General features: G+C 34.8%; 1 protein-coding gene across 2 annotated transcripts in view; it reads left to right on the top strand.

Moving 5' to 3' along the window:
* fhit (fragile histidine triad diadenosine triphosphatase) overlaps positions 1-11,727 on the top strand; it is a 291,998-nt gene extending 280,271 nt beyond the window's left edge. For both annotated transcript variants that reach the window (XM_042733680.1, XM_042733678.1), the window contains 2 exons: positions 10,277-10,387; positions 11,484-11,727. In XM_042733680.1, the coding sequence (XP_042589614.1) occupies positions 10,277-10,378 (102 nt within the window). In that variant the 3' untranslated portion in view covers positions 10,379-10,387; positions 11,484-11,727. The remainder of the gene's footprint in view (positions 1-10,276; positions 10,388-11,483) is intronic.
* The last annotated feature ends 13,353 nt before the right edge of the window (positions 11,728-25,080 follow it).

Raw genomic sequence — 25,080 nt, 5'->3', positions numbered from 1 at the left:
TAGAGACTGTGTGCGGGATGCGGGAGAATAAGGGTGTATCACACTAGGCAATCTTAACCGTGGCCCAACGTGTTTGACCCCCAGAGCCCGTTTCGTTTGACTAGTGTGATAGCTCTGTGTCGCGCGTGCATCCCTGGCTCGGTCGGAAGATGTGGGCCAGAGCACGGTTCAGTTGGGCTTGGGCGCGGTACGCATATAGTGTGAGAGCAAACCAAACTTCTGATACGTGCAGCATGATTGCGTTAACATTTCTGAGCATCAAAAGTGATAGATCTGTAAAGCAATATATTGTGAGAGGGCCGTGTGTTACCGCGTCCCACACGACTCAGAATAATAAACCACAGAGTTAACTAAACTATGCACTCCACTGTGCTGAGCGAGAGCACTTCTCTGCTGTCTTCACGTCCAATCTGAAACTTCCTATTTCCCACTTATGAACTCGTGATTACGAGCACCTTGCATTATTTCTGTTAAAAATAACTGTGAACAGTGGTTTATGAATGTTGATGCTTAGGCTAAATAATTTTAATAATCAGGAGCATTCACGTGAGCGCTGCTGCAGTCTTAGGCCCGTCCCCCAAATGCTCTCATTGGTTGAAACGCGTGATGATGCTCATCTCAAGCCAGTACTGATCAACATCCCACGTAGGGCTGGGTATCGATTGAATTTTATTGATTTCGATTCTTTTCGATTCCCAGTTTCGATTCCAATGTGATTTAATAATGTTATCAAACATTTATCCTGTGTCTCTTTTTTGCAAACCATTTATTGGAGCTGAATACCATGAACAAAAGTCAACAGGCTACATAAAAACTGGTCTCTTTAAGAGCTGTTTGAGTGCAAAATAGAACTGCATGATTCTGGAAATATATATATATATATATTTTTTTTTTCTTTTCTTTTTTTTTCCCAATAGAAGTTGTGGTTCTCTCATGATTCTGTCTAGTTAGACAACTAAACAAAATCACATGTAATTTATGAATTAATGATAAAATGACTCACTTAAGATGTACTTGTTTCATTACTGGATGAATCAGCGTTCTTGAACGAATCTCTTGTATGATTCAAAGACAAATACATTTTAACAGCCCCTTTTCGCCACCTACTGTCGTAATCGATAAATCTTAATTTGAAGTGTCAAATTACTTTCAAAAGGTGATTTACTCTATTTTATTCGCTACCATACACATTGTACACACAGTTTATATCTGCACTATATACTTTTATCCCAGTTCTTCTGTGATTTGAATGTTTGTAACACAGAAACAATGATACTGTGTGGCTGAAAAGACTGTGAAGCTGTTTCATTCATGACAGATGAAAGCTGCTCTCTTTAGTTCAACGGCAATGGAACACAAATTTAAATGTTCAGATCACACTTGTGTGACCGTACACTGCACTGATGAACCAAGTAATCACAACAATGATCGCATAAGTCAAAGGTTGAGGAATGAAACAGACGAATCATTGTAATTTAGGAATAGAATCACATTGGAGTTTGAATTGTGTTCGCGATCTTTAACAATCTATTAAATTAAAGTGCTCTGTCATGTTGATGGTGACACCTCTCTTGCAACATGTTTAGCTATAACAGATATTATATTTAGCTTTTTTGTCTTCTGATTGCAAATGTAGCCAAAATTTTAATTTGACAAGTATCCGATTCCTGACCTTAAGTGTCCAATTCTGGAATCGGAATCGATTATCGATTCCCAACCATAATCTCACCCCTTCTGTTTGTCACCCATGGTTTGTCTGTGTGTGAATTCAGAGCCAGTGAGCAACTTTCAAAATAATATTAATAATAATAATAATAATAATAATAATAATAATAATAATAATAATAATAACTGTGTTAATGTGTGATAAAATGATTTCCGGTGTTAATTAAATAATGTGTTGATGCAATAATATATATGCGACCATATATAAAATGGTCAGTTTTTTTGTTTTCTTTTTTTTGCATGTCAAATGAAATACAGCCTGCAAATGATTTGTGACATTCACCCAACCACATTTCTTTGTTCATTTTCTTGTTTCAGCATAATGTGTTGATAACTTCCTGACTTGCCAAAAAAAATCCTCAAATGTGCACAGATAAGCACATTTTGTGTAATCAATTATTCAATTTTCCTCCTCTTCCTGAACCGAGAACAAAAGATTGTCCTCTGAATTTCTTTTTGTTCTGCTGTAATTATACGATGACCTTCTGTGTCACGTTCATAAGCCGCTGAATGCGACTCAAGGTCCCGATGTCAAGAGCCAGCCAGATAGTCAAGATGTACCCCCTTTATTGCTTCGCAGTGTTAAATGTCAAGAAGCGGCCACAAAACCCATTATGTTCCCCATTCTGCATTAATGTGTGTCTTTTAATGAGCACATAAATTCATACATTAGCATGGGCCTAAGGGAAAGCCTCAACATCTGCCATATGCTTTCTTACACTAGGTGGCAAACTTCATGTGTTTGTAGAAAGGCCACTTCTTGCTCCTGAAGTGTACTGCATGCAGTAGTGGGGGATTCGTCCCCTCGGCAGGAAGCTTTATTGAGGAGCTTCACATATGTCTTCAGGGTACATGGGAAAGTTGTTGTTTATACAGCTATACAGCTGATGGTGAGAAGCCATGCAGATCTAGCTGGTTCCTGCCGAGATGAAACCGCGATATTCACATGGTCTGAAGAACGTTTTGGTCTTCTCTGCTAAAGAGCTGAAGGGCCTCGCAGATTTGCCATATGGAGCTGCATATGGATAAGCAACCTATACTGGATGTTTTATTATTAAAGGTATGGTTCAGCCCAAAAAGTAGAATTCTGTCATCATTTACTCACCCACAAGTTATTTCCAAACATGTGTAAGTGTGTCTTTCTTCCCTTGGAATATGAAACAAGTAATTTGAAGAATGTTGGTAACCAAACAGTTGACGGTAGCCATTGACTTTCATAATATTTTCAACCCATACTGTTGAAATCAATGGCTACGATCAACTGTTTGGTTACCAACATTCTTCAAAATAACTAAATAACTAAAATTTTTTTTTTAAATGTTCAATGGAAAAAAATAAACTCATACAGGTTTGGAGTAACTTGAGGGTGAGTGAATGATGACAGAATTTCCTTTTATTGGTGAACTATCTCTTTAAAGAAATAGATATATGCATACATAATGTAGATGACAACACCGATATAAAAGAAACTTTGTTTGTGGTATATTTCTTTTTGATCACAATAATCAGATAATCAAATTCAGCAGCATTCTTCAATTCAAAAGAGAAGTGTTTCATATCTAATCCTTTTTTTCATTATTTTTTGAATTTGTGATCAAAAGGACTTTGATAATTGGCAAATCATTTTTGAAGATGAAAGACATTTCTTTGCTTGAGATATTCACCACATTAATATCATTAAATATCTTAATATCTTAAATGACTGGCTTTTATAGGTGAAATATGGAATGTTTTTGAGATGTAAATAAAGTAAAGGATTTATGTCTCAGATCATACCACTTTTTGCGAGGTGTGCTGTTACTTTGTAAGTGAATATTGAATTTCCATTGAAAAATAAAATAGTGTAAAAATCCCCACAGCTTGCAGTAAAGGTAATATATGGGAAATAGAATACACTCCAAAAAATTTTAGGCCCAATTATAGGATTTAGTATCTTTTTGAGTTGTGTATAAAATTTACACATTCTATTTGGATTGCCCAGTTTTAAAATCAACCTATAAAACTTATTTGTATTATACTATATTTATTGATATTATAACATTTATATAAACTGTAATAAACTTGCTTATTTTCAGTCCTGTACATAAATGAAACAGGTTTGCATGTCAAATGAAAATCGGGCCGCCTAATTGCCTGCAAATTGATTGGTGACATTCACCCAACAACATTTCTTTGTTCATTTCCTTGTTTCAGCATAATGTGTTGATAATAACTCAGCTGACTTGCCAAAAAAAAAAACAATCCTCAAAATGTGCACAGATAAAGCACATTTTGTGTAATCAATTATTCAATTTTCCTCCTCTTCCTGAACCGAGAAACAAAAGATTGTCCTCTGAATTTCTTTTTGTTCTGCTGTAATTATACGATGACCTTCTGTGTCACGTTCATAAGCCGCTGAATGCGATCAACAGGTCCCGATGTCAAGAGCCAGCCAGATAGGTTCAAGATGTACCCCCTTTTATTGCTTCGCAGTGTTAAATGTCAAGAAGAGGCCACAAAACCCCATTATGTTCCCCATTCTGCATTAATGTGTGTTCTTTTAATGAGCACATAAATTCATACCATTAGCATGGGCCTAAGGGGAAAGCCTCAACATCTGCCATATGCTTTCTTACACTAGGTGGCAAACTTCATGTGTTTGTAGAAAGGCCACTTCTTGCTCCTGAAGTGTACTGCATGCAGTAGTATGTGGGGGTTCGTCCCCCAAGTGCGGCAGTTCGAAGGAAGCTTTATTGAGGAGCTTCACATATGTCTTCAGGGTACATGGGAAAGTTGTGTTTTTATACAGCTATACAGCTGATGGTGAGAAGCCATGCAGATCTAGCTGGTTCCTGCCGAGATGAAACCGCGATATTCACATGGTCTGAAGAACGTTTTGGTCTTCTGTCTGCTAAAGAGCTGAAGGGCCTCGCAGATTTGCCATATGGAGCTGCATATGGATAAGCAACCTATACTGGATGTTTTATTAAAGGTATGGTTCAGCCAAAAAGTAGAATTCTGTCATCATTTACTCACCCTCAAGTTATTCCAAACATGTGTAAGTGTGTCTTTCTTCCTTGGAATATGAAACAAGTAATTTTGAAGAATGTTGGTAACCAAACAGTTGACGGTAGCCATTGACTTTCATAATATTTTCCCCCATACTGTTGAAATCAATGGCTACGATCAACTGTTTGGTTACCAACATTCTTCAAAATAACTAAATAACTAAATTTTTTTTTTTAATGTTCAATGGAAAAAAATAAACTCATACAGGTTTGGAGTAACTTGAGGGTGAGTGAATGATGACAGAATTTCCTTTTATTGGTGAACTATCTCTTTAAAGAAATAGATATATGCATACATAATGTAGATGACAACACCGATATAAAAGAAACTTTGTTTGTGGTATATTTCTTTTTGATCACAATAATCAGATAATCAAATTCAGCAGCATTCTTCAATTCAAAGAGTTGTTTCATATCTAATCCTTTTCATTATTTGAATTTGTGATCAAAAGGACTTTGATAATTGGCAAATCATTTTTGAAGATGAAAGACATTTCTTTGCTTGAGATATTCACCACATTAATATCATTAAATATCTTAATATGAATGGCTTTATAGGTGAAATATGGAATGTTTTTGATGTAATAAAGTAAAGGATGATGTCTCAGATCATACCACTTTCGACAGGTGTGCTGTTACTTTTGTAAGTGATTGAATTTCCATTGAAAAATAAAATAGTGTAAAATCCCACAGACTTGCAGTAAAGGTAATATATGGGAAATAGAATACACTCCAAAAAATATTTAGGCCCAATTATAGGATTTATCTTTTTGAGTTGTGTATAAAATTTACATCTATTTGGATTGCACAGTTTTAAAATAAACCTATAAACTTTATATTTTGTTTATACTATATTTATATGATATTATACATTTATATAAACTGTAATAAACTTGCTTATTTTTCAGTCATACATAAATGAAACAGGTAAGAATTCTATAGCAGCAATGTTTTAAATGCACAATACCCAGGTTTTTCATCAATAAATCCAGTTTGATTAAATTTCATACATTTTAACCAACTGAATATTAAATATTATTTTTGATGGTTTTTTTTTTTGTTTTTGTTTTTTGGCTGAATACATTTATTTTCACAATCAACAAATTTATGCTGATTCAAAGCCAGTTTAATGCATGCATTTTGCAAATGGGATAATTAAAATAAAACAAATGCAAATAGATAATAATAAACCATTTATGTATTTATTTATTTAATATACATATGTTTATCAGCTTATGTTAAAGCACTGCAATCCAAATGAAATGAAAATTTAAAATCATAAATCTTAAATCTAGACCTAAATATAATTTATTTTGAGTGGATAATAAGGGTGGGTTGTTTTGACTTGGGCCCGTAAGTAGCAACTATAAATACCAAGAAACCTCTCAGAACACATTAGCAACAGCAATGAAACACCATGACAACTGTCTACAGCAAGTCTTCAGTGAATATAAACATTCTGCATTTATGTTTGGTGCCATAGGCAGTGTCACTTTTAGGAAAAACTGTTAGGTGAGGCTGTTATGGTGCAATTTGTGATTGGAGAGTCCATCCCCAGGCAGTCGGGGCGACTCCAGCTCTGATTTGTAAGTATCTCGGCGGAGCTCCGCTCTTAGCTTCATGCCCGCTGAACATTCCTCTTTTGCTAGTCTGATGTAGTGGTGCATGTCATCGAACATTTGAGTGGATCCTCCAGTGATGGCGGAGTCATAGAGCTGTCACAAAAAATAGGATCCAACCACACATCCAAACCGCTCATGACACATAAAAATATCAAAACCCTAATAATCTGCCTCCTCATCGTCGTCTGTCTCCCTGTGGAGATTGGACATGATAGAATAATTCTGTTCCATGTTTCTTCGGCTGGGGGCTATTATGCCATAATTCAAGCCCCCATGAAATGGCTCAAGATGATGTTGGAGCAGTGCATATCAAACTGATTAGTGCAATATGAATCATGATTGTATTTATTATTATTTTTATTTTATTTTTTCTGGAAGAGAAACTTTGTACATTTAAAATGTGTAATTTTCCTGTCTGTGTACTATACTAACCCTAACCCAATGCTAATTAAAATTAAGTTGTAATATTTTACAATTAGGTTCAATTAGCTAACATTAGATAGCATAAATTAGCAAACTTTTTTACAACATTTATTAATCTAGGTTAATTTAATTAAATGTAATTATTTTTTATTATATAACATTAATAATAAATGTAATTCAATTTATTCAATTAATGTATTATATCATGAATAACAACAAACATGTTTACAACATTTATTAATCAAAGTTAATGTTTATTGATTATTACATTAGTGTTTATTGTTAATTCATGTTTGTTCATAATATCTTAATTATATTATGTTATATTATATGTTATATATGTTATTTTAGACATCTTAAAAATGAGTACATGTAAAATTAACATATAACCACATGAAATAATGTTATAATGTGGTGTTATTAGTAATTAAATTAAATTAAATTAAATTAAATTAAATTAAATTAAATTAAATTTAATTTAATTTAATTTAATTTAATTTAATTTAATTTAATTTAATTTAATTTAATTTAATATTTACAGATAACTTTTATAATATTTTAGATAACTTTAGTTAACACACTAGATTATTATTATTATTATTATTATTATTATTATTATTATTATTATTATTATTATTATTATTATCATTTTTATTATTACTATTATTATATTTATTACATTTATTAATCTAGGAGGTTAATATAAAGTTATATCACATATAAATATAAAAGTATAATTCTGTTATTGTTTGTCGTTAATTCATGTAGATTAATAATATATAACCTAATATTATATTACCTAAAAAAAAAAAAAAAAAAAAAGATGTAGAATAAACATCTAACCAAACTAAATATTAATAATATGATATGTTATTATAATTTTATTTTATTTAGTTTTTACTTTAATTGAATTAGTCTGGCTAAGGTGCCATTTAGTTGGTCGACATGACTAGTTGCCAGAACCCTTCTAAAATCTGCAAACCAGCCTGGGAGATCACATTAGACCAGGTTGCTGTATTTTTTATTTTTTTTTATTTCACCACATTGGTGTGTTAGAAAGAGCTCATCTCACACTACTTGTATATATGCATGTAAATGAAGTTGTATTGTAAGCCAGTGGTGTTAAATGTTGCAAAGTAATGCTATTTGCGAAACAAATGTACTTCTAAACTGATCCTTACATGTGTTACATGATCTAGTCTGTATTTCCTGCTCACAGCAGCTGTGCTCTTTTCCAGGAACTTCCCTCCCCTCTGTTCTCTGCTCTCGGCAAAAATGTGATACTGACTACTCTTGAAGTGTCGCTCCGAATCACTCAGATCTGAGAAACGCTTTTCCGTTTAGCTTTACAAGCTCTGAAAACAAATAGGAATGTACAGTACATTCCACCCCCATCCGAAATGCGTCTCCACCCCAAAGTTCATCTTATGGATGGACTGAGATAACCTCAAGGGCAACCACAGGGTGCTGTGATGCTGTTTGATGGAATGAAAAAAAAAAAAAATGACTTCTTAGCTCTCACTCTGTTTGTCTATAAGATGGAGAACAAATGCAGACAAGCAGAGAGCATCCAGATGCTAAGTGACTCTGACACACTCAGCAGCAACACGGCTTTGTTTGTATTTTCAAACAAGGCCTATGGCAGCTTAACCATATACAACAAAGTGGTTTGTTGTTTGCTTTTTTTTCTAACAGGGTTACTACTTGGGATTTTCAAATGACTTTAGACAAAACTATGGGAATTGTACCAATTTTCTCCAATGCACCCTTTCTATTAAATGGCTTCTAATGCAGATGTCTAGAATGTAGAATATAAGATGTTTAGAGCATTCAAAATTGTAATTGGGGGATAGTTTATTAGTAGACGAGAATTTTCTTTTAACATCAACATCCACAGTCAATGATGACATGTAATTCAATGTAACTATATGTCAGTCATATTTAACCCCCTATTTTTTTAGCGCTGCCACACCAAATATGAGAAAGATAATTTAATTTAATTTAATTTAATTTAATTTAATTTAATTTAATTTAATTTAATTTAATTTAATTTAATTTAATTTAATTTAATTTAATTTTTAAAGGTCAGCAAAATTAAAGGATTTTGAACCTGACTTTATCAAACATCATGTTCTGGAAATTTATGCAAATTAGTGCATTTTTAATTAGATAAAGCCACATTGGCATATTTAAACAACTTAAAAAAAAAAAAAAAAAAAAAAAAAAAACTTGTAATACAGATTTTAATTTCTTAACCTTCTGTTCGTTAAAAAAAATAAATAAAAATACAAAATCTGTGGTGTCTTGTCAAAACTAAATTTATAAAATACATGGAAATAAGTATATTTATTAGTTTATTAAACACTGTTGTTTATTTTGCGAAAATGACAGGCTGACTGTACACTTTCCCTTACATATATAATTATTTCATCAGAATACATGCCGATGTTTGAATGGCTGTGAATAGAAAAAGATGCACTCATCCATCTCATGGGATCCAACATGGGCTGAGTTATGCGAATCTGCCAAACCTTGATCCCTTGGTATTCCACTACCTTCCTATCTGAGAAATATTAAAAGACAGAAAGAGAACAGAAAGTAAAAATAATAATAAATAAATCTCAAGCACTCCAGAGGTCTTATGAAGAGCTCAAAGCTAAAAGGCCTGTTACCTCTTCACATAACTGGAGTGTTGTGGGCTTGAGAGCTTTTGTATTTAAGACTTTGAGTCTTAAATGAAGTGAGGTCAGCAGCTGTGGATTACATTCAAACTGTTTTCCATTTGGACTGAAATGGTATAAGCTTTAGTTGTTAGTCGTGAGCAGTTTGATCTTTCTATACTCCAAAACCATTTGAAAATCAAACACGCTTTTAGAGCCTGGTGATTGTGTGTTGATAATGGTGTTTCTCACTTTTTGCTAGGATACTGTATATAAGAATGCACTGTGTAAATTAATATCACTAATTTTGTGAAATACACATAATTAATTTAGCTCAGATCATGATGTAAAACACTGCAAATTTCCATTAAAACTGCTGCAATAGTATATACATTTAGCATATGCACATGCAAACATTTGCTATAGATGCTTTATTGTATATATGTATAGAGAGAGAGAGAGAGAGAGAGAGAGAGAGATGTTTTGCGTCAGGGGGCCGAGTATACAGTTTGTACAGTGTAAAATCATTATGTCCATGGCAAGCCCCCATAAAACATGAAAACTCAACATGGATATAATAAAACCCAACACGGAAAAATAACTTAAGAGAATCTTAAAGAGAACTTTGCGGAAAGTTGAATACTTGGGGACATAGGTTCAGCGCAAACGCTAACCTGATTGTTGGAGGAATATGAAAACAGTGTTGCCTGGCAGGCACTGTTATAACTATGGGACATAAACATTCAGGGCTCTCATAGGAAGTTTTTTTTTTTTTTTTTTTTTTTTTTTTTTTTTGCAGCTCCAGAAACATGATCGGGAAAACGAGGATGTTCCTTCCAAATGGAGATCAGAAGAGGAGATGGCCAAAGAGGCGACAGAATTACACAGTCTCTTCAACTAGCTTCTTTAGGTAACCATGTGTTATAAAGTAGAGGTATGGATATTGGACAATTCCAATATTGGATTTTGTAATTACTATTAACTATAGTTGGAGAAAAAGCCAATATCTGGTGATACAGTAGTCCAAAATGCATGAACTCAGTGATTCAGTGCATAACCTCAAACTTTGAAAACCACCCACCAATAGTAAACAACCCCTCAATACACCAGGGGCAGATTTCTTGTTATATTCACCAGATGGATTTTTTAGAAAATAATTATTCACCAGATGAAGTTGGAGATGTAATATATGTTCACGGTGATCTGAAGTGGCATGTTTCCATATACTCATCTTTTCCTTGGCATGTGCTCACTTTAATTTGGGACACTTGATGATTATGTCATCAAAATAAATAACATGATATGTATTAAAACTGAGGATAAAAATATGGATGTATTGTCAGTGGTGACACTTTTAGACACTAGAGGCCTCATTTATAAAGTGTGCGTAGCAAAGATTTGCTCTTAGAGTGAGCGTGCACTTAAATCCATGCCAACGCTCATAATTGTAATAAGTGTCTTTGATGTGGAAAAGTGATCTGAGCAGATGTACACACTTTTTCTTGTCAGACTACTGCAGGTTTTTGAAAATGTAAGCTGTTCTTGCAGCTCGCTGTTCTAAATTAAAGTATTTGGACAAGGACTGGTGATATTTTCTATGTTAATGACATGAATTAGAAGTCGTTTACAAGGCACAGAGCTGAAACCATTTAGTTGTGCGCAAGTTCAAGATCATTTGCGATTCATAGATTTCACATCTGAAAGAGAGGCATGTGTGTTTTCTGTGCGCACGTTCATTCTATGAATCACATGTACTCATATTTGAGAGATGATGGATTCTGTGCAACATTTTATAAACAAGGCCCAAGAACACAACAGTACTGTCAATGGAGGAGAAATGGTATGGACATAAATTTTAGCCAACAGTATGAAGAGCTAATTTGTCAGTCAATCAATCAATCAATCAACCAACCAACCAAATCAACCAGTCAAATTATTCCATTTATATGCATTTTCTGTAACATATTTTGCAGAGTTCAATATATTTCATCCTCTTTTTTTTTCAGCCATGGGTGGAAGACCTGCAGATGGAGGACATCAACAAGTTGATAAATGTTCTTATCTATCTTTTTGACCGCTTATTGAAATACAGATTTTTGTTTATGTATGCATTGCTTTTTCCTTCTTCTGTAAACCTCTATAATCTTCTTTAGTTCAAAGAAGTAAACAAGCTCTTTTAGTTTAAAGTGTTTAGTTGGTTGAATGCCGTAGGCCGAAAAGTACAACAAGTATTAGTAAATCTCTACAGAACCACAAGCCCATTCATTGAGGCATTATCAGCCTCTTTCTGTAAATGGACTAAAATACAATTTGACGCAAAGGTCAAGCTGCAGTGTATGAATAGTATGCTGTCTGCTATTCTATATATATTAAATTTGAACATTTTTTTTTTTTTTTTTACGTTGGTAAACTAAAAACATTGAACCGCTCTGCTTGCATGAGTCCCAAGCTTTTACAGATGTCTCTACAGCTAATGAAACAACAGCAGTTCAACACAGATTTAGATCTTGATGCCTGAATTGCCAGAAACTGCTTTTAATGCAGTCTATTTATGTAAAAATTGAAAGCTGGCATGGCAAGCTGAAGTAACCTTAATGGAGTATCTAGAATAATCATTTAAAATCAAAAGAGATGTTACCTTTGTAACAAATCAGCATTTATTGTTGGATTGTGGCATTAGTTACCCCACCCGCAGTCCCAGCGCTGGAAACTATTACGAGTTTTATCATTTTATCAATGTGGAAATAAAATGGTCTTGACTGGCCCTTTACTCATCTGGAAAAGGAAACACAATTCTGACAGGGTAATGTGTACCAGCCCATAGCCTTTTTCAGAGTAATCAAGTTGTAAAAAGGCCCATGAATTTTAAACAATATCATTATCCACAAGGGATTCCTTTAAGAAATGTGTATAACAGTTTGAATGGAGGAGGAATCTATCACAACTTGCAAAACAGAAATAAACATTTACCTAGTTTAACAGAAACAGGAAAGGCACACATTACCCATGAAGTTTGTCATCAATATTTGAAAGTAAATGCCTAATTTCTCTGTTAAAATTGCAGGTTAAGTGGGTTGTAACTGATTTTAGGTGGTGTCTCAGCCTAGTCAAGCTGGTATTTAACTGGTCTCCCATCTGGCCAGCTAACAAGTGCCCAAACCCCCCTCAAAACCAGCCAACAACACCAAACTGACCAGCTAATACTGGTTTTACAATGGGTCCCAAAATATCAAAAATTATTTGGGTCAAAATGCCTCCCAATGTGAAAAAAAAAAAAAAATACCAGGAAAAAGCTAGCTAACATTCTTCACCTTGAGATTGTTTATTAATTCTGGTATGTAATATTCTTATAACATGATGTCCCTGAAGCATGATACCAGTAGCCGTTAAAAAGCGCAGCATGAGATTCAAATCAAAATTCCAATCTAGATTGCATCTAATAGTGTTTCATAGGGTTGTTATTTAATAATTTGTCTTTTAATTGAGTTAGCCTTAATCTAAAATGCATGCATTTTGCAGCTGATTATGTCATAATGTTATTATATTGTGAATCATAGTTTGTACCTTAGTTTATGGATGCTGTACGGGACATACATTTTCCAGATTTTATTTATTTATTTATTTATTTTGTAATAATGTGAATTTGTCAATACATCCTCAGGCTTATTTAAAAGTAAATGTATGCTGCAAATTATTTCAGATATCATTCAATTTAGTTGCTTTAAATTGCCAGTGATAATCAAAGGATGGAAGTATGTTGCAGGAAGCATTTCAGCTCAGGTCTTCTAAGATGAAATAGCCTTATAACGTCTTTACAAGAGACTTTTCTCTGATCCTTTTTACAAGGTTTTGCAGGCCTTTACCCACAGTCCCACACAGAATGAGATATTCATCAAACATTTCCTTCAGCAGTTTTCTCCAAAATCTATCCCCTTTGAATCCCATTCCCATCATCTCTAACGTCTGGGCTGAAAGTGTGAAAGAGTGACTGGGCTTGACATGAACACAGAGCAGAAGGCTTTTTGGAGTTGCGTCTAGCGTGCTAAACTGCTAAGCTTGTGTGGGAGATGCGAGTTTGATTTCAGTTCATGTCAATCCATGATTTCCTGTCACTTTTCTTTTATTAAAGTGGTAAAAGACTCCAAAATAAACAAAAAAGTAGGGCTTTTACCAAGAATGTTAGCACTACATCTGCTAATTCCAGTAAGTTAGCTGTGATGCTGCTGAAAAATACATGTCATGCAGCAGAAGGTGGTCTAGACGATCCAATCAAATGTGTTCTGTAACATGGCAACATCATAGAATGTAAAAAATGGACAACGCATCTCCACTTCCTTCCTTCCACTTCCTTAGTCTCTGGTCTGATGGAGCGCGTTCATATGTTTTGGAAGAGGCTTGGCTTTGTAAAGTGATTATGCAGGGAGGGTGGGGATCTTGCTTTCAAAGCTAGCTTGCTATCGCTAGCTTTTTTGAAATCACCCTACCTTTAACATATTCAACCAGATGCCTAACAGCTGATTTTTCAACCATCCTGTTATGTTATGTTGGTTTTATCTGGTTTAAACTTAGCTTGTCTCCTAGCCAAGCCAAGCTAGTTTTCAGTGGTCAGCCAGGTGATATAAACTGATCAGCTAAACAGAACCTCTCTAAACCTCCTCAATCATCATTAAAATGACCAGCTAGCATACCACACCAGGCAACCCAAGACTAAGTTAAAGCTTTTTTAAAAAATTAGGTATTTATGTCTCATGTTAAAATACATTTACATTTGCATTTAGTCATTTAACAGACTTGTATTACATTTATCCACTTACAAACGAGGACAATGGAAGCAGCCAAAATCATCAAAAGAGCAATGATACGCAAGTGCTATAACAAGTCTCAGTTAGCTTAACGTAGTACAAGTAGTAAGTTTTATTATTATTATTATTATTATTATTATTATTATTATTACTATTATTTAATAAATTAAAATAAAATAGATAGAATAGAACAAAAGAATAGAGCAAACTAACAGGCTATAATAAATAATAAATAAATATAAATAAACAAGCAGTTAGTAAATGAATAGAGTGCAAGTCTAAAAGGGGTGTTTTTTTGTTTGTTTGTTTGTTTTTTTAAAAGAATAGAATTAGAATAGAGAGTGCTAGAGTTAGAGGGTCAAACAAAGATGGAAGAAATGTGTTTTTCGCCAATTCTTAAAGATGGCTAAGGATTCAGCTGCTCGGATTGAGATGGGAAGATTATTCCACCAAGAGGGAACATTTAGGGTGTGTTCACACTTGTCATGTTTGGTTTAGATTAAAAAGAACCCTGGTACGATTGCTCTGTTAGTACGGTTCATTTGAGTAAGTGTGAACACTGCTATCCGAACCCTGGTGTGCACCAAACAAGCGGACCGAGACCGCTAAAAAGATGTGTCTCGGTCTGCTTCCAAACGAACTCTGGTGCGGTTCGAATGAAATATGAACGCAACACGGACCAAACACTTCTAAACGATCCAAAAACAGGAAGTAATGACATGATGCGTCACTGTGCGACATGATTTAACGACGTGGAACGTACGGTACCATCCAAAACAAAATGAGCAGAGGGCAAACGTGGAGCAACGAGGAGGAGGTAAAGTGCCTTTTTATGAGCTCTTTGTGATTTCGCAGGTGGTGAAAATAAAATCATAAGTACACGCAGCAATGAGCGCGCTTAGTCCAGCAGACGGCATTATGTGTGTTTGAATTAAAGCAGCGGTATGGGTACTTTGATGTCATACACCGATCGGTCTACGCAGCACAACTTTAAGTTGAACACAGCTTTGTTTGGGGTTTTCAGTGAGTTCCATCGCAAAATATAACCCAACCAATCAGGTTGTGAACGTATCACTGTGCCTTTATGTTCGGTATCTTTAGGTTCGCTGTCAAAACTTCCAGTGCGAACGCTCAGCTTTTTTGGTCCATGCCAAATGAACCAAGAGAACCGAACTACAAGTGTGAACGCACTTAATTTAAAAGTCCATGAAAGTGATTTTGTGCCTTTTTGGGATGGCACAATAAAGTGACGTTTACATGCAGAATGCAAGCTTCTAGAGGGCACTTAAGTCTGAAGTAATGAATTAAGGTAAATTGCAGAGCCAGTGGTGGTTTTGTAGGCAAACATCAATGCCTTGAATTTTATGCGAGCTACAGTATTGCTAAAATACCAAGTCAAGATATCTAAACAACTGCACAACATTCAAAGACACAGTTTAAGCCATTTGTTTGCACAATTAAGGAAACAAAAGTCTGGTATAACCCTGATTTTATTCAACACACACAATGCAATTACAAAATAACCAATTTAGGTGTTACATATTAAGCCATTAATGACTAAAAGGCCAAGGATATGCCTTCTTTTTGAAATGGAAGGGGGTTCAATTTTGCATAGGTGCCACCTGTGATATATCAGTATCACCTAAGGTTCATTTGTGCAATGCTGCATTGAGATAATAAAGCTCATTTTGTGTGTGGTGCAGGAATATATTACCAACATCATTTGCTGCTAATGGACTATCCGCAGAGCCACTCGCTGGTTTAGGTAAATGGATGGTGTGTGTCGTTATTTGTGCTTTGGGAGGAGTGGAGAGGATCAGGGGGTGATGTTCCCTCCTCTGCGCCCCCTGTTTTAATCATTAACGTTGTCATTTTGCAGATGGGAATGTAATGGGTTGGAGGTGGCGGGGTGGAGGAACACATACCCATTAATGCCCTTTCTGAACAAGTGGTCGCCTTAGCAGGCTAGTTAAAGTGCTTCATACCATCAGTGTGAGAATAAAAAAGGTCTTAGGGCAGCAATACGCTGTCATTTCACAATGGAAAAAAAAAAGTCAGGGAAGAACGATCCTTAGTTTTCCTCTGCTTTTCCTTTAAGTTGTTGCTTTGCCAGAAATTAAAAGGGACACTTTGAATGTATCGTTCATTAACATGCACTCAGTTTAGAGGACACAGACACTTTCTGTCTCTACTGCAATGGAAGTGTTAAAATAATGTTATTGATTAGGATTATTCATGAATAGGAACCCATTCAAAAGTTTGGGGTTATTTATTTGTTTGTTTGGCAATGTACTGTATCAAGTGTCAGTAAAGACATTTAAATAGTTTTTAACATTGATAATTATATTGACCACAAAAATCTGCATATTATAATGATTTCTTAAGGATCATTTTTCTTATGTATTTAAATATACCACAATATTAGTATATAAATAAATACGTTTTGTAAGCATAACAGACTTAAAAAAATATTTTGAATTGCATTTGTGTATTAATAAATGTATTACATGTGTAGTTCTGTGTAACACACAAGAATATATTTTGATATATATATTATTTATTTTTCTTTTCTTTTCCTCTCATTATTTCTTAGTAAGAATCATGTGCGCTTGAATGTCTTGTTCATTACAGTTTAGCGGGTGCTTTATGATGCTTTTCCACATAAACACATCTCTGTGCTAAAAGAGAATGTTGTTATTGAAGTGCCATTTCATATGATTGCACATAATATAACATTACACTCCCATTATGTTTTGCATGCGAATGCATTAGCTAACTGTCACACATACTCTTTCTCTCTCCCTTTGTATGTATTCCAAACAATAAAAGTTGCAATTTGCAGGCATCTTGGTGATCATAAAATACACTCTCTTGAGGAGCGTGGTTCAGTTTGTTGATATCTGTAATCTTAACACTGCTTTAAATAGAATATTTCTGAATCCAATTAAAAGCACATTATGCTAACGGAGGTGGGGTGAGCCCAGAGAGGATTTGGCATGGTTTTAGCTCGTGGCTAAATGAAATGAAATGATTATACAAGGTGTCTCAAAGAAGTCCAGAGCATATAAACCTCCCTGAGTGGAGACGCCCATGAGAGATGATGTCAACCTTACACCCGTGGGTTATACGCGAGGTTAGCATTACTGAAATATGCAGGGAAAACTGTTGGTTTTAAAGTAGACCAGGTTCAGACTGCCACACAGCAGAGAGAACTGGGGAAAAGAGCATTTGTGATGAAGACAAACGTGTCGTTGACTGGCATTTATTCCCTGTAGCAACTGAAAAATAATTAGCATGTCATTTTCTGTTTTCACTTTTTCTTCTCCTTCAGCACACACATGATTGGAGAAGAAGCGCATGCACACTAGTAGGATGATTTGCATCTTTTCACTCTAGATTATGAAATTAATTTATAATGGCAGTTGAAGATACGTTTCAGGAGCCACCTGCAGGTAAATGATCATTGAAGACAATAAAAGGTCAAAACCAGATGAGGTGAGTCTGTTTCAACTGTTAGAGACACATGTTGGTGACACTTTATAAAAGTTCCTAATAGTAAATGTTAGTTAATGCATTAATTGGCAATAAACAATACTTTTGCTACAATATACTGTATATCTATCTAATAATAATAATAATAATAATAATAATAATAATAATAATAATAATACAACTTTTGATTTCATAATTATATTAGGAAATGTTGAAATTAACATACAAATATGATTACTATATGCTTTAGAAGTATTTTTCATTTAAACTAATGTTGCTAACTAATGTAAACAAATACAAACATATCGTGAATCATTACCAAAATATCAGTGTTTGGTGAAGCAGTAGATAATTCAAAAATGTCCGTCATGTGTATTTTTAAATTTATTTGCTTATTTAATTACTTAAAAGAAAGTAATAACTCTTAAAACAATGGCCACTAGTTTAACTTGTTAATCTGCTACCATGTATACATAAACCAAAAGTGATCAATTTTCACAAAATATGTATTTTTTTATTCACTTACTCTTCACTCCTATTCTATTCTATTCTATTCTATTCTATTCTATTCTATTCTGTTCTATTCTATTCTATTCTATTCTATTCTCATTACTATGATGATAACTGATACACAGTTAATAATTTTCAATCCTTTTGAAGAGTTATAAGAGAAGAATCATATGGGTTTAAAATTAGGGTACAAGATGATGACACAACTTCCATTTTATTTATTTATTTATTATTTTTTATTATTTTTTGGTGAACTATTTCTTTAGAGAGCAGCTATAGTTTGATATAAGTCTATAATAAACTATGCCACCTGCCTGGAGTGCGAGTTCACACATAGAAAATAAATTAAGAACAATTAATAATTCATAGCTGAATGATGAATATTCAGATTAATGCGCAACATAGATTTTTTCAGTGACCAATTCATTAAATAGGACATTTTGTGTCTCCACAATCCTGAATATGTAGATTTAATTAAAAAAGCAAATGGAAGAACCAAAAAATAAATAAATAAATCAATAAATAAAAATAAAACAATGTGCTACTGACTGTTTAAGTGAGACCTTATTAAAACATTTTTACACTTCTCTGTCCTGTAAGTACCCTGGTGCCGGTGATTTTCCAGATTCACTTGAAGACCCACCACACAACATCACACCTTCACTTCCACCTTTTCTTTTCTTTCCTGGTCTGTCTCCCTCATTCATTTTAGTCTGTATCTGTGTCAATCTCTCTATCTCGCTGTCATTCTCTCTCAGATGTGTGACATCTCCCTGCCCATGGCTGCCTGCAGGGCAATTCAAATGTCACTTTGATCTCCGCATTGAGTACCTCAGGCGCTAATGGGAGGGAAAAGGAAATGAGAAAAAAAAAAAAAATAGTATCACTTATGTATGTGCTGTAATGCTCAAAGTCTCACAAACACTGTTAATGTGCCTCCTCAGCAGCATATGGTAGGGAAGAGCTCCACAACACCGTTAAATCCTATTTGCATTGTGTGAGGAACTGGACTGCTCTTCTACAGGAAGCCTTAACAAGCCTAACTATTTATTTATTTTTTGGTCCCACTTTATATTGTGTCCCTAATACCTGTGCGGCTGTGTACCTGTAACTGTACTTACACCTGTTTAACTTACAGATGTAACAGTAAACCAACAGTGTATACGTAGTATGTAACCACAGTGTAATGTTTACACACTGGTACATAGTATCTACATGCTTAATGTTGTTTAACTACACATATGTACAACCCTCAGCCACTGGTATTAGAAGATTCTGAAGGACCTGGACACGAAGACAGGAAGTAATAACTACATTTTGTAACAACAATATGACAAATGTGTAACAAAACATTGGTAACAACACTTTTTTTTTTTCATTTCACTAAGTACTCATGTAATAGGAATTTTATAACTACATTTTGTAACAACAATATGTAATAAATTAATAATAAAAAATAATTAAAACCAACCAATTCAGGGGTGTGTGGAGATGGGTTGGTTTAGGGGTAGAAATGGGATCCAGGGGATAGAAATGGGTAGGTTTAGTGATGGAAATGGGATCCAGTGGGTGGATATGGGTAGGTTTAGAGAAATGTAAAGTGGGAGGAGTTGGATCTCGAGGTGGAGTTGATGCACCACTGTAATGCCAGTGTACTTACATGATAACTTCTCAGGAACTGTCCACTTAATATAAAGTGTAACATTCTGGACACCTAACACAATTTATATGTAAAACTTAACTTACTGGCCACTGCTGTGTAACATCAGAGTAATGATAAATGTACTCTTAGTCCTGTTACACATTTATACTTTCATTACCAAAAAGTTTTGTTACCAATGTCCTGTTACACATTTGTACTTACACATACCATTCAATAGGTTGTTACATATGTGTAGTTACACAAACATTAGAGCTGTAGATACTATGTACCAATATGGACTTACACTGTGGTTACATACTATGTACACATCTAGTTACTATGTAAGTACACAGTTATTAGGGACACAATATAAAGTGGGACCCAAAAATAAGACGCTCTCCTCCTTTGAAATGACTTTTCAGCTCATATATTCAAGGCCGTGTGGGCACAAAAAAAAAAAAAAAAAAAAAAAAATGATGTACACTCACATGCTCCAGTTATATAAATATTTATTTATTTGCTTAAAGGTACCATGCTGATATTATATGACCAATTGTACAGTATAGTACACTGTTTTGATAACTCCCAAAACTAAAAGTATTACAAACTGTTTACATGAACTAAAATAAACCTTGAATAAAATTAAATCTAAATATTAGATGAGGGGGGAACAACTTACACACAAACATAAATTAGAAATATTATTTTGCCAATTAACTACAGTTTATGTTGAAGTTGTAAAGTAACTAAAACTGAAATAAAAATGAATTAAAGATAAGAAATATATAAAGTAATAAAAATGTTAAAAGCCATTAATTGGGTGATGTTAATTGGGTGATTTGTAACTTGTTCCTTATTTGACAAATTGGAAGTGTTACTGACCTGTGTTACAACCATCGGTTACAACCCGGTATGTATATATCGTACCGATTACTTATATACTTATGTTTATTTTTGGAGCTCAGAACTGATTGACCCCAATAACTTTGACGTTATAGATGAAAATACCTGAAACAATTTCCAAATAACACCTTTTGTGTTTTGTAGAGTAAAGAAAATCAAAGTACTGTAGCTTGGAATGGCATAAAGGTGAGTAAATGATGACTAAATTCTATTTTTCTGTACTGTACTGTATCTTTTCAAAATTCATCCAAAAATTAAAATTCTAATATCATTTACTCACCCACATGTCATTCCAAACCTATATGACGTGCTTTATTTTGTGGCATATCATAAAAGATATGTTGAGAATATTATTTTTAATCCATCCAGTGGACCTCAACCATCACCAAAGCTGTTTGGTTACCAAAAAAGGCAAGCAGGTTTGGATATATATCTATATATATATATCAAATAAAGCATGGTTCTCCAACCCATAACCCCAAAGTACCATCCTGCACACTATAGTTCCAACCCTGCTCCAACACACCTTTCTGTAATTATCAAGTAACCCTGAACACCTTGATTAGCTGGTTCAGGTGTGTTTGATTGGAGTTGGAGCTGAAATCTGCAGGACTTTAGCTCTCCAGGAGCAGGGTTGGAGACCCATGAAGTTATATACGAACAACCTCCACAGCATGAACAGTAGCTAGTGTGAGTTCAAACCTCTAAAACACTCAGACCTTCTTCCGCATGTGTTAGTTTGAAAATGAGTAAAGGTCACTTGTGAAATAAGCTTCACCTGTTTTCGAGCAGGAGGCGGAGAGAGAGAGAGAGAGAAAAATGAAGGATTACTCAATCAGGGTGTGACTTGACTAAAACGCGAGGAAGCCTGGGGCCTCAATGAAGTGGACAAGGCAATCTGAAAATTGATTCTGCCGGTCGAGCGCTGCAGAGTTCGACTCCTCCACTGTAATTCTCCACATGCATTCATTCATTTCAGCAGTTGCCAGGATGCGGAGTACGTCAGATGCTTCTCTGCATGAAGTATAGACTGGAGTTCTCGCCGCGGGCCATGGAGAACTCCTGCATCGCGATGCCATGAGGGCTCAGGCTGTGGAATACGCTTACAGTGAAATATCATCTGTGATTTGCCTCGGGAGACTCTCGAGAAGTGTGTACGCAGACGGCGGGTAATTTCGTGCTTCTATGTATCCGAAGCACGCAGAGACTGAGAATATGGTCTGGACCTGGCTTATACCACTGATTCATTTATCACTTGAGAGCCTTTGGGTTTCTGCACAGATGGCTGCGCATTTCCGGTTTGTTCCACTTCGAGCGGCTCTCCATGTGGCTCCTTAAGAGGACTTTGTGAAAGAACGTATGATTTGGCTGGAGGACAGTGTCAAACTCATTTATTTTCCATAAATAGGTGCCGGACACGCACGCAAGCTGGTTTATATCTGCCCCACCTGGCGCAGCCGACTCTGTCACCGCTGAACCTTAAGCACATTTTTCATTAGTCGGCTTCTGCTGGCCGGCAATTGTGCGCTGAAGGGATAAATTCAGAATCTTTCAAAACGTGAAAACTAAAGCAGGTCAGGGGAGAGTTCCAGCCATACATCAAAGAGATTTATCCATCAGTAATGTGTATGGTTCTGGAATATTTTCCTCATGTAGTGCAGAAACTGGCCTCTCTAATGCCAAACCACCATCATAATGGAACTAAAATTGACTGCATAGACAGTCTATAGACAACTGATGTAAAATGCATATATCTATTGATTTTGTTTTCTTTTGGTAGTTGTTTACTTATCCAAAGTGCTATAATAAAAATGCAGTTAGTCTACATATTGAACAAAATAGCTCAATACTTATTTACATGTAGTTTAACAGAGGTTAGAAGACTCAGAGGGGCTAATTTCTCTGCATTGCTTATGTCATGTATTGATAAGTAGAACGAGCTTTGCAAAGTGAAATGTCTCTCACATTACAATTTATTTGGCCCCTCAGTAGAATGTAAAGGGAGTCACAGATCATAGAAGATGTATGTGGCATACTGTATGTTCATATCATATACTGTTAGTATTGGATGCAACAAAGAATAATTAATGTATTCAGCATGATCCCTCATTAATACAGTGGATCACTATTGATTTGTACTGTCAAACATAGTTACTGAATGTGTATTTAAATGAGTTGGGCTTCTTTAGTTTTTAATTTTTATATATGAGTGAATATTATGATTATTATTGTTATTATTCCTTACTGAAAAAATGGTCAAAAAGTCTTGTTTGCTTCACATTACAAATTATATCATCATCATAAACATTTGTTTAAAAAAAATAATAATAATAAAAAAAAAAACACAGAATCTCTTAGTATTCTCCATGCAAATTTTATGATATGAGATTGATTTGAAAATGTTAATATATACATATGTTTGCACAAAGGAGTTCACACTTTATTTTAAGGTCCAGTTCTCCCTATTACCAAACCATTAACTACAACATTTGCCTCAAGGAACTCATAATTTGCTGTTTAATAATAGTTAGTCAGGTAGTTGTTACATTTAAGTATTGAGCAGGGTTAGGGATATAGACTATGGTCATGCAGAATATGTGCTTATATAATATAAAGTACTAATATACAGCCAATGTGTTAATAATAGGCATGCTAATGAGCAAATAGATAATACTGAGAATCGGTTCCTATACTAAAGTGTTACCACAATGTCAATATCAAAAATGTACTTGTTTAAATACTGTCCTTGGAATACTGTGGAATCTCTTGCTATGATCCCACATCCTGGAATTTGCATTCATCACACTTGCTGTTATTGAGAATCAGAATCTCATCGTGTATGAGAGACAGTTGCAACAGGCAAAAAAAAAAAAAGAAAGAAAGAAAAACACCCTACGGAGGAAAGCACTCAAATGAAAACACTAACATTCACATGTCCCTGAGGGCGCCTTTGCAATAAAAGGAGATGGCTGATTTTCATTCAGATAGAAAGCTAGTGGGGAGCATTTCTTGCTTTGCGCCTGTGTGATGTGGGATGCGGGGCTGATCTTCAGATGGTGACCGGGATTCTGAGCCATTTCCTCCTTTAGTTTGAGACAACACCATGCATTGCATTATTGTGTTATTCTCTTGTTTGTGCTTCCATGGCTGATTTGGTTTGAAATGAAAGATTGAAAGGGGATTTTCAGATATAGCTTACACACGCCTTACAGGAAAAACTACTTCTGACTTCCCCCTTGAATTTATGTGTGGAGCATAATGCATTCAGACCTGTTGAATCTGGGATAGGATTTTGCCAAATCTCTTATATTTACCAAATATGACACTTGGGTTTGCAAAGGATCATTTCCTAATGGAACATTGCTGCAGTGGCTGGTCAAAGCAGCGAGATGTGATGCAAATCTCTTGAAACAATTTTCAAATTCAGCATATATAAACAAAAAGATTTGTATCTTTTGTAAGTAATTATCCATGAGAAAGCAACTTATGGATTTGACCTGCCTTATAGATTTCATGCCTAAATCCAGATTTGCTTTCACTAGAGGCATAAAGTGAAGTCAGGAATGATTCTCCAGCAGGAAAAGGTCAAGGACGAAAGACAGGGCACTGCTGAGCTTTAATCTGTTTCACGAGTCGAGGCGGCTATTCACACCCACAAGTTCTCCAAACAGCCACTGCAGCAACTGCATTTTAATGTTGTTGCAGTCACACATTTTTTTTTTATTATTTTTTTTTTTTGCAGAAACAGAGTGACCTTTACTCATTCATTTTCAGTAAGAGTTGGCAATTTAAGATGCATTAAACAACAACAAATGTTGCCTGAGCAGAGTTTAATTTACACAAATTAGTTTAGATGACTACCAATGGAAGTGAAGACAGGGGAACTTGCATGATTTGCTAGCTAATACAAATGGATTTTGCTTCAAGTAGGAATATATCTTAGAAGCTAACAGCAGTACCGCTTTAAGCAATTCTTGGGCCTAGTACAGCACCATCATTAACTCCCCAGTTGAGTTGCTTTCCAGGATTCTCCTCAAGCCTGTGACAAAACGTCCAGTTCTCTTCCTTACTGCACACTGACTAACAATACATCAAAACAATCACTGTCCCTTTGAACACATATAGATGTACTATCAAGTATGTTAATTATTGTTTTATTATAGCCAGGATTTCTGGAAAGGGTTCAGTTCATACATGACCTGAATCAATCAAATCTGTTTCCAGTGTTGAAGCTTAACCACTACACCACCAATC

Source organism: Cyprinus carpio, chromosome B11 (assembly GCF_018340385.1).
Source record: "Cyprinus carpio isolate SPL01 chromosome B11, ASM1834038v1, whole genome shotgun sequence".
NCBI classification, from domain to species: Eukaryota; Metazoa; Chordata; class Actinopteri; order Cypriniformes; family Cyprinidae; genus Cyprinus; species Cyprinus carpio.
The sequence above is the reverse complement of the archived record's forward strand: the minus strand, read 5'-3'. Positions and strand labels throughout refer to the sequence as shown.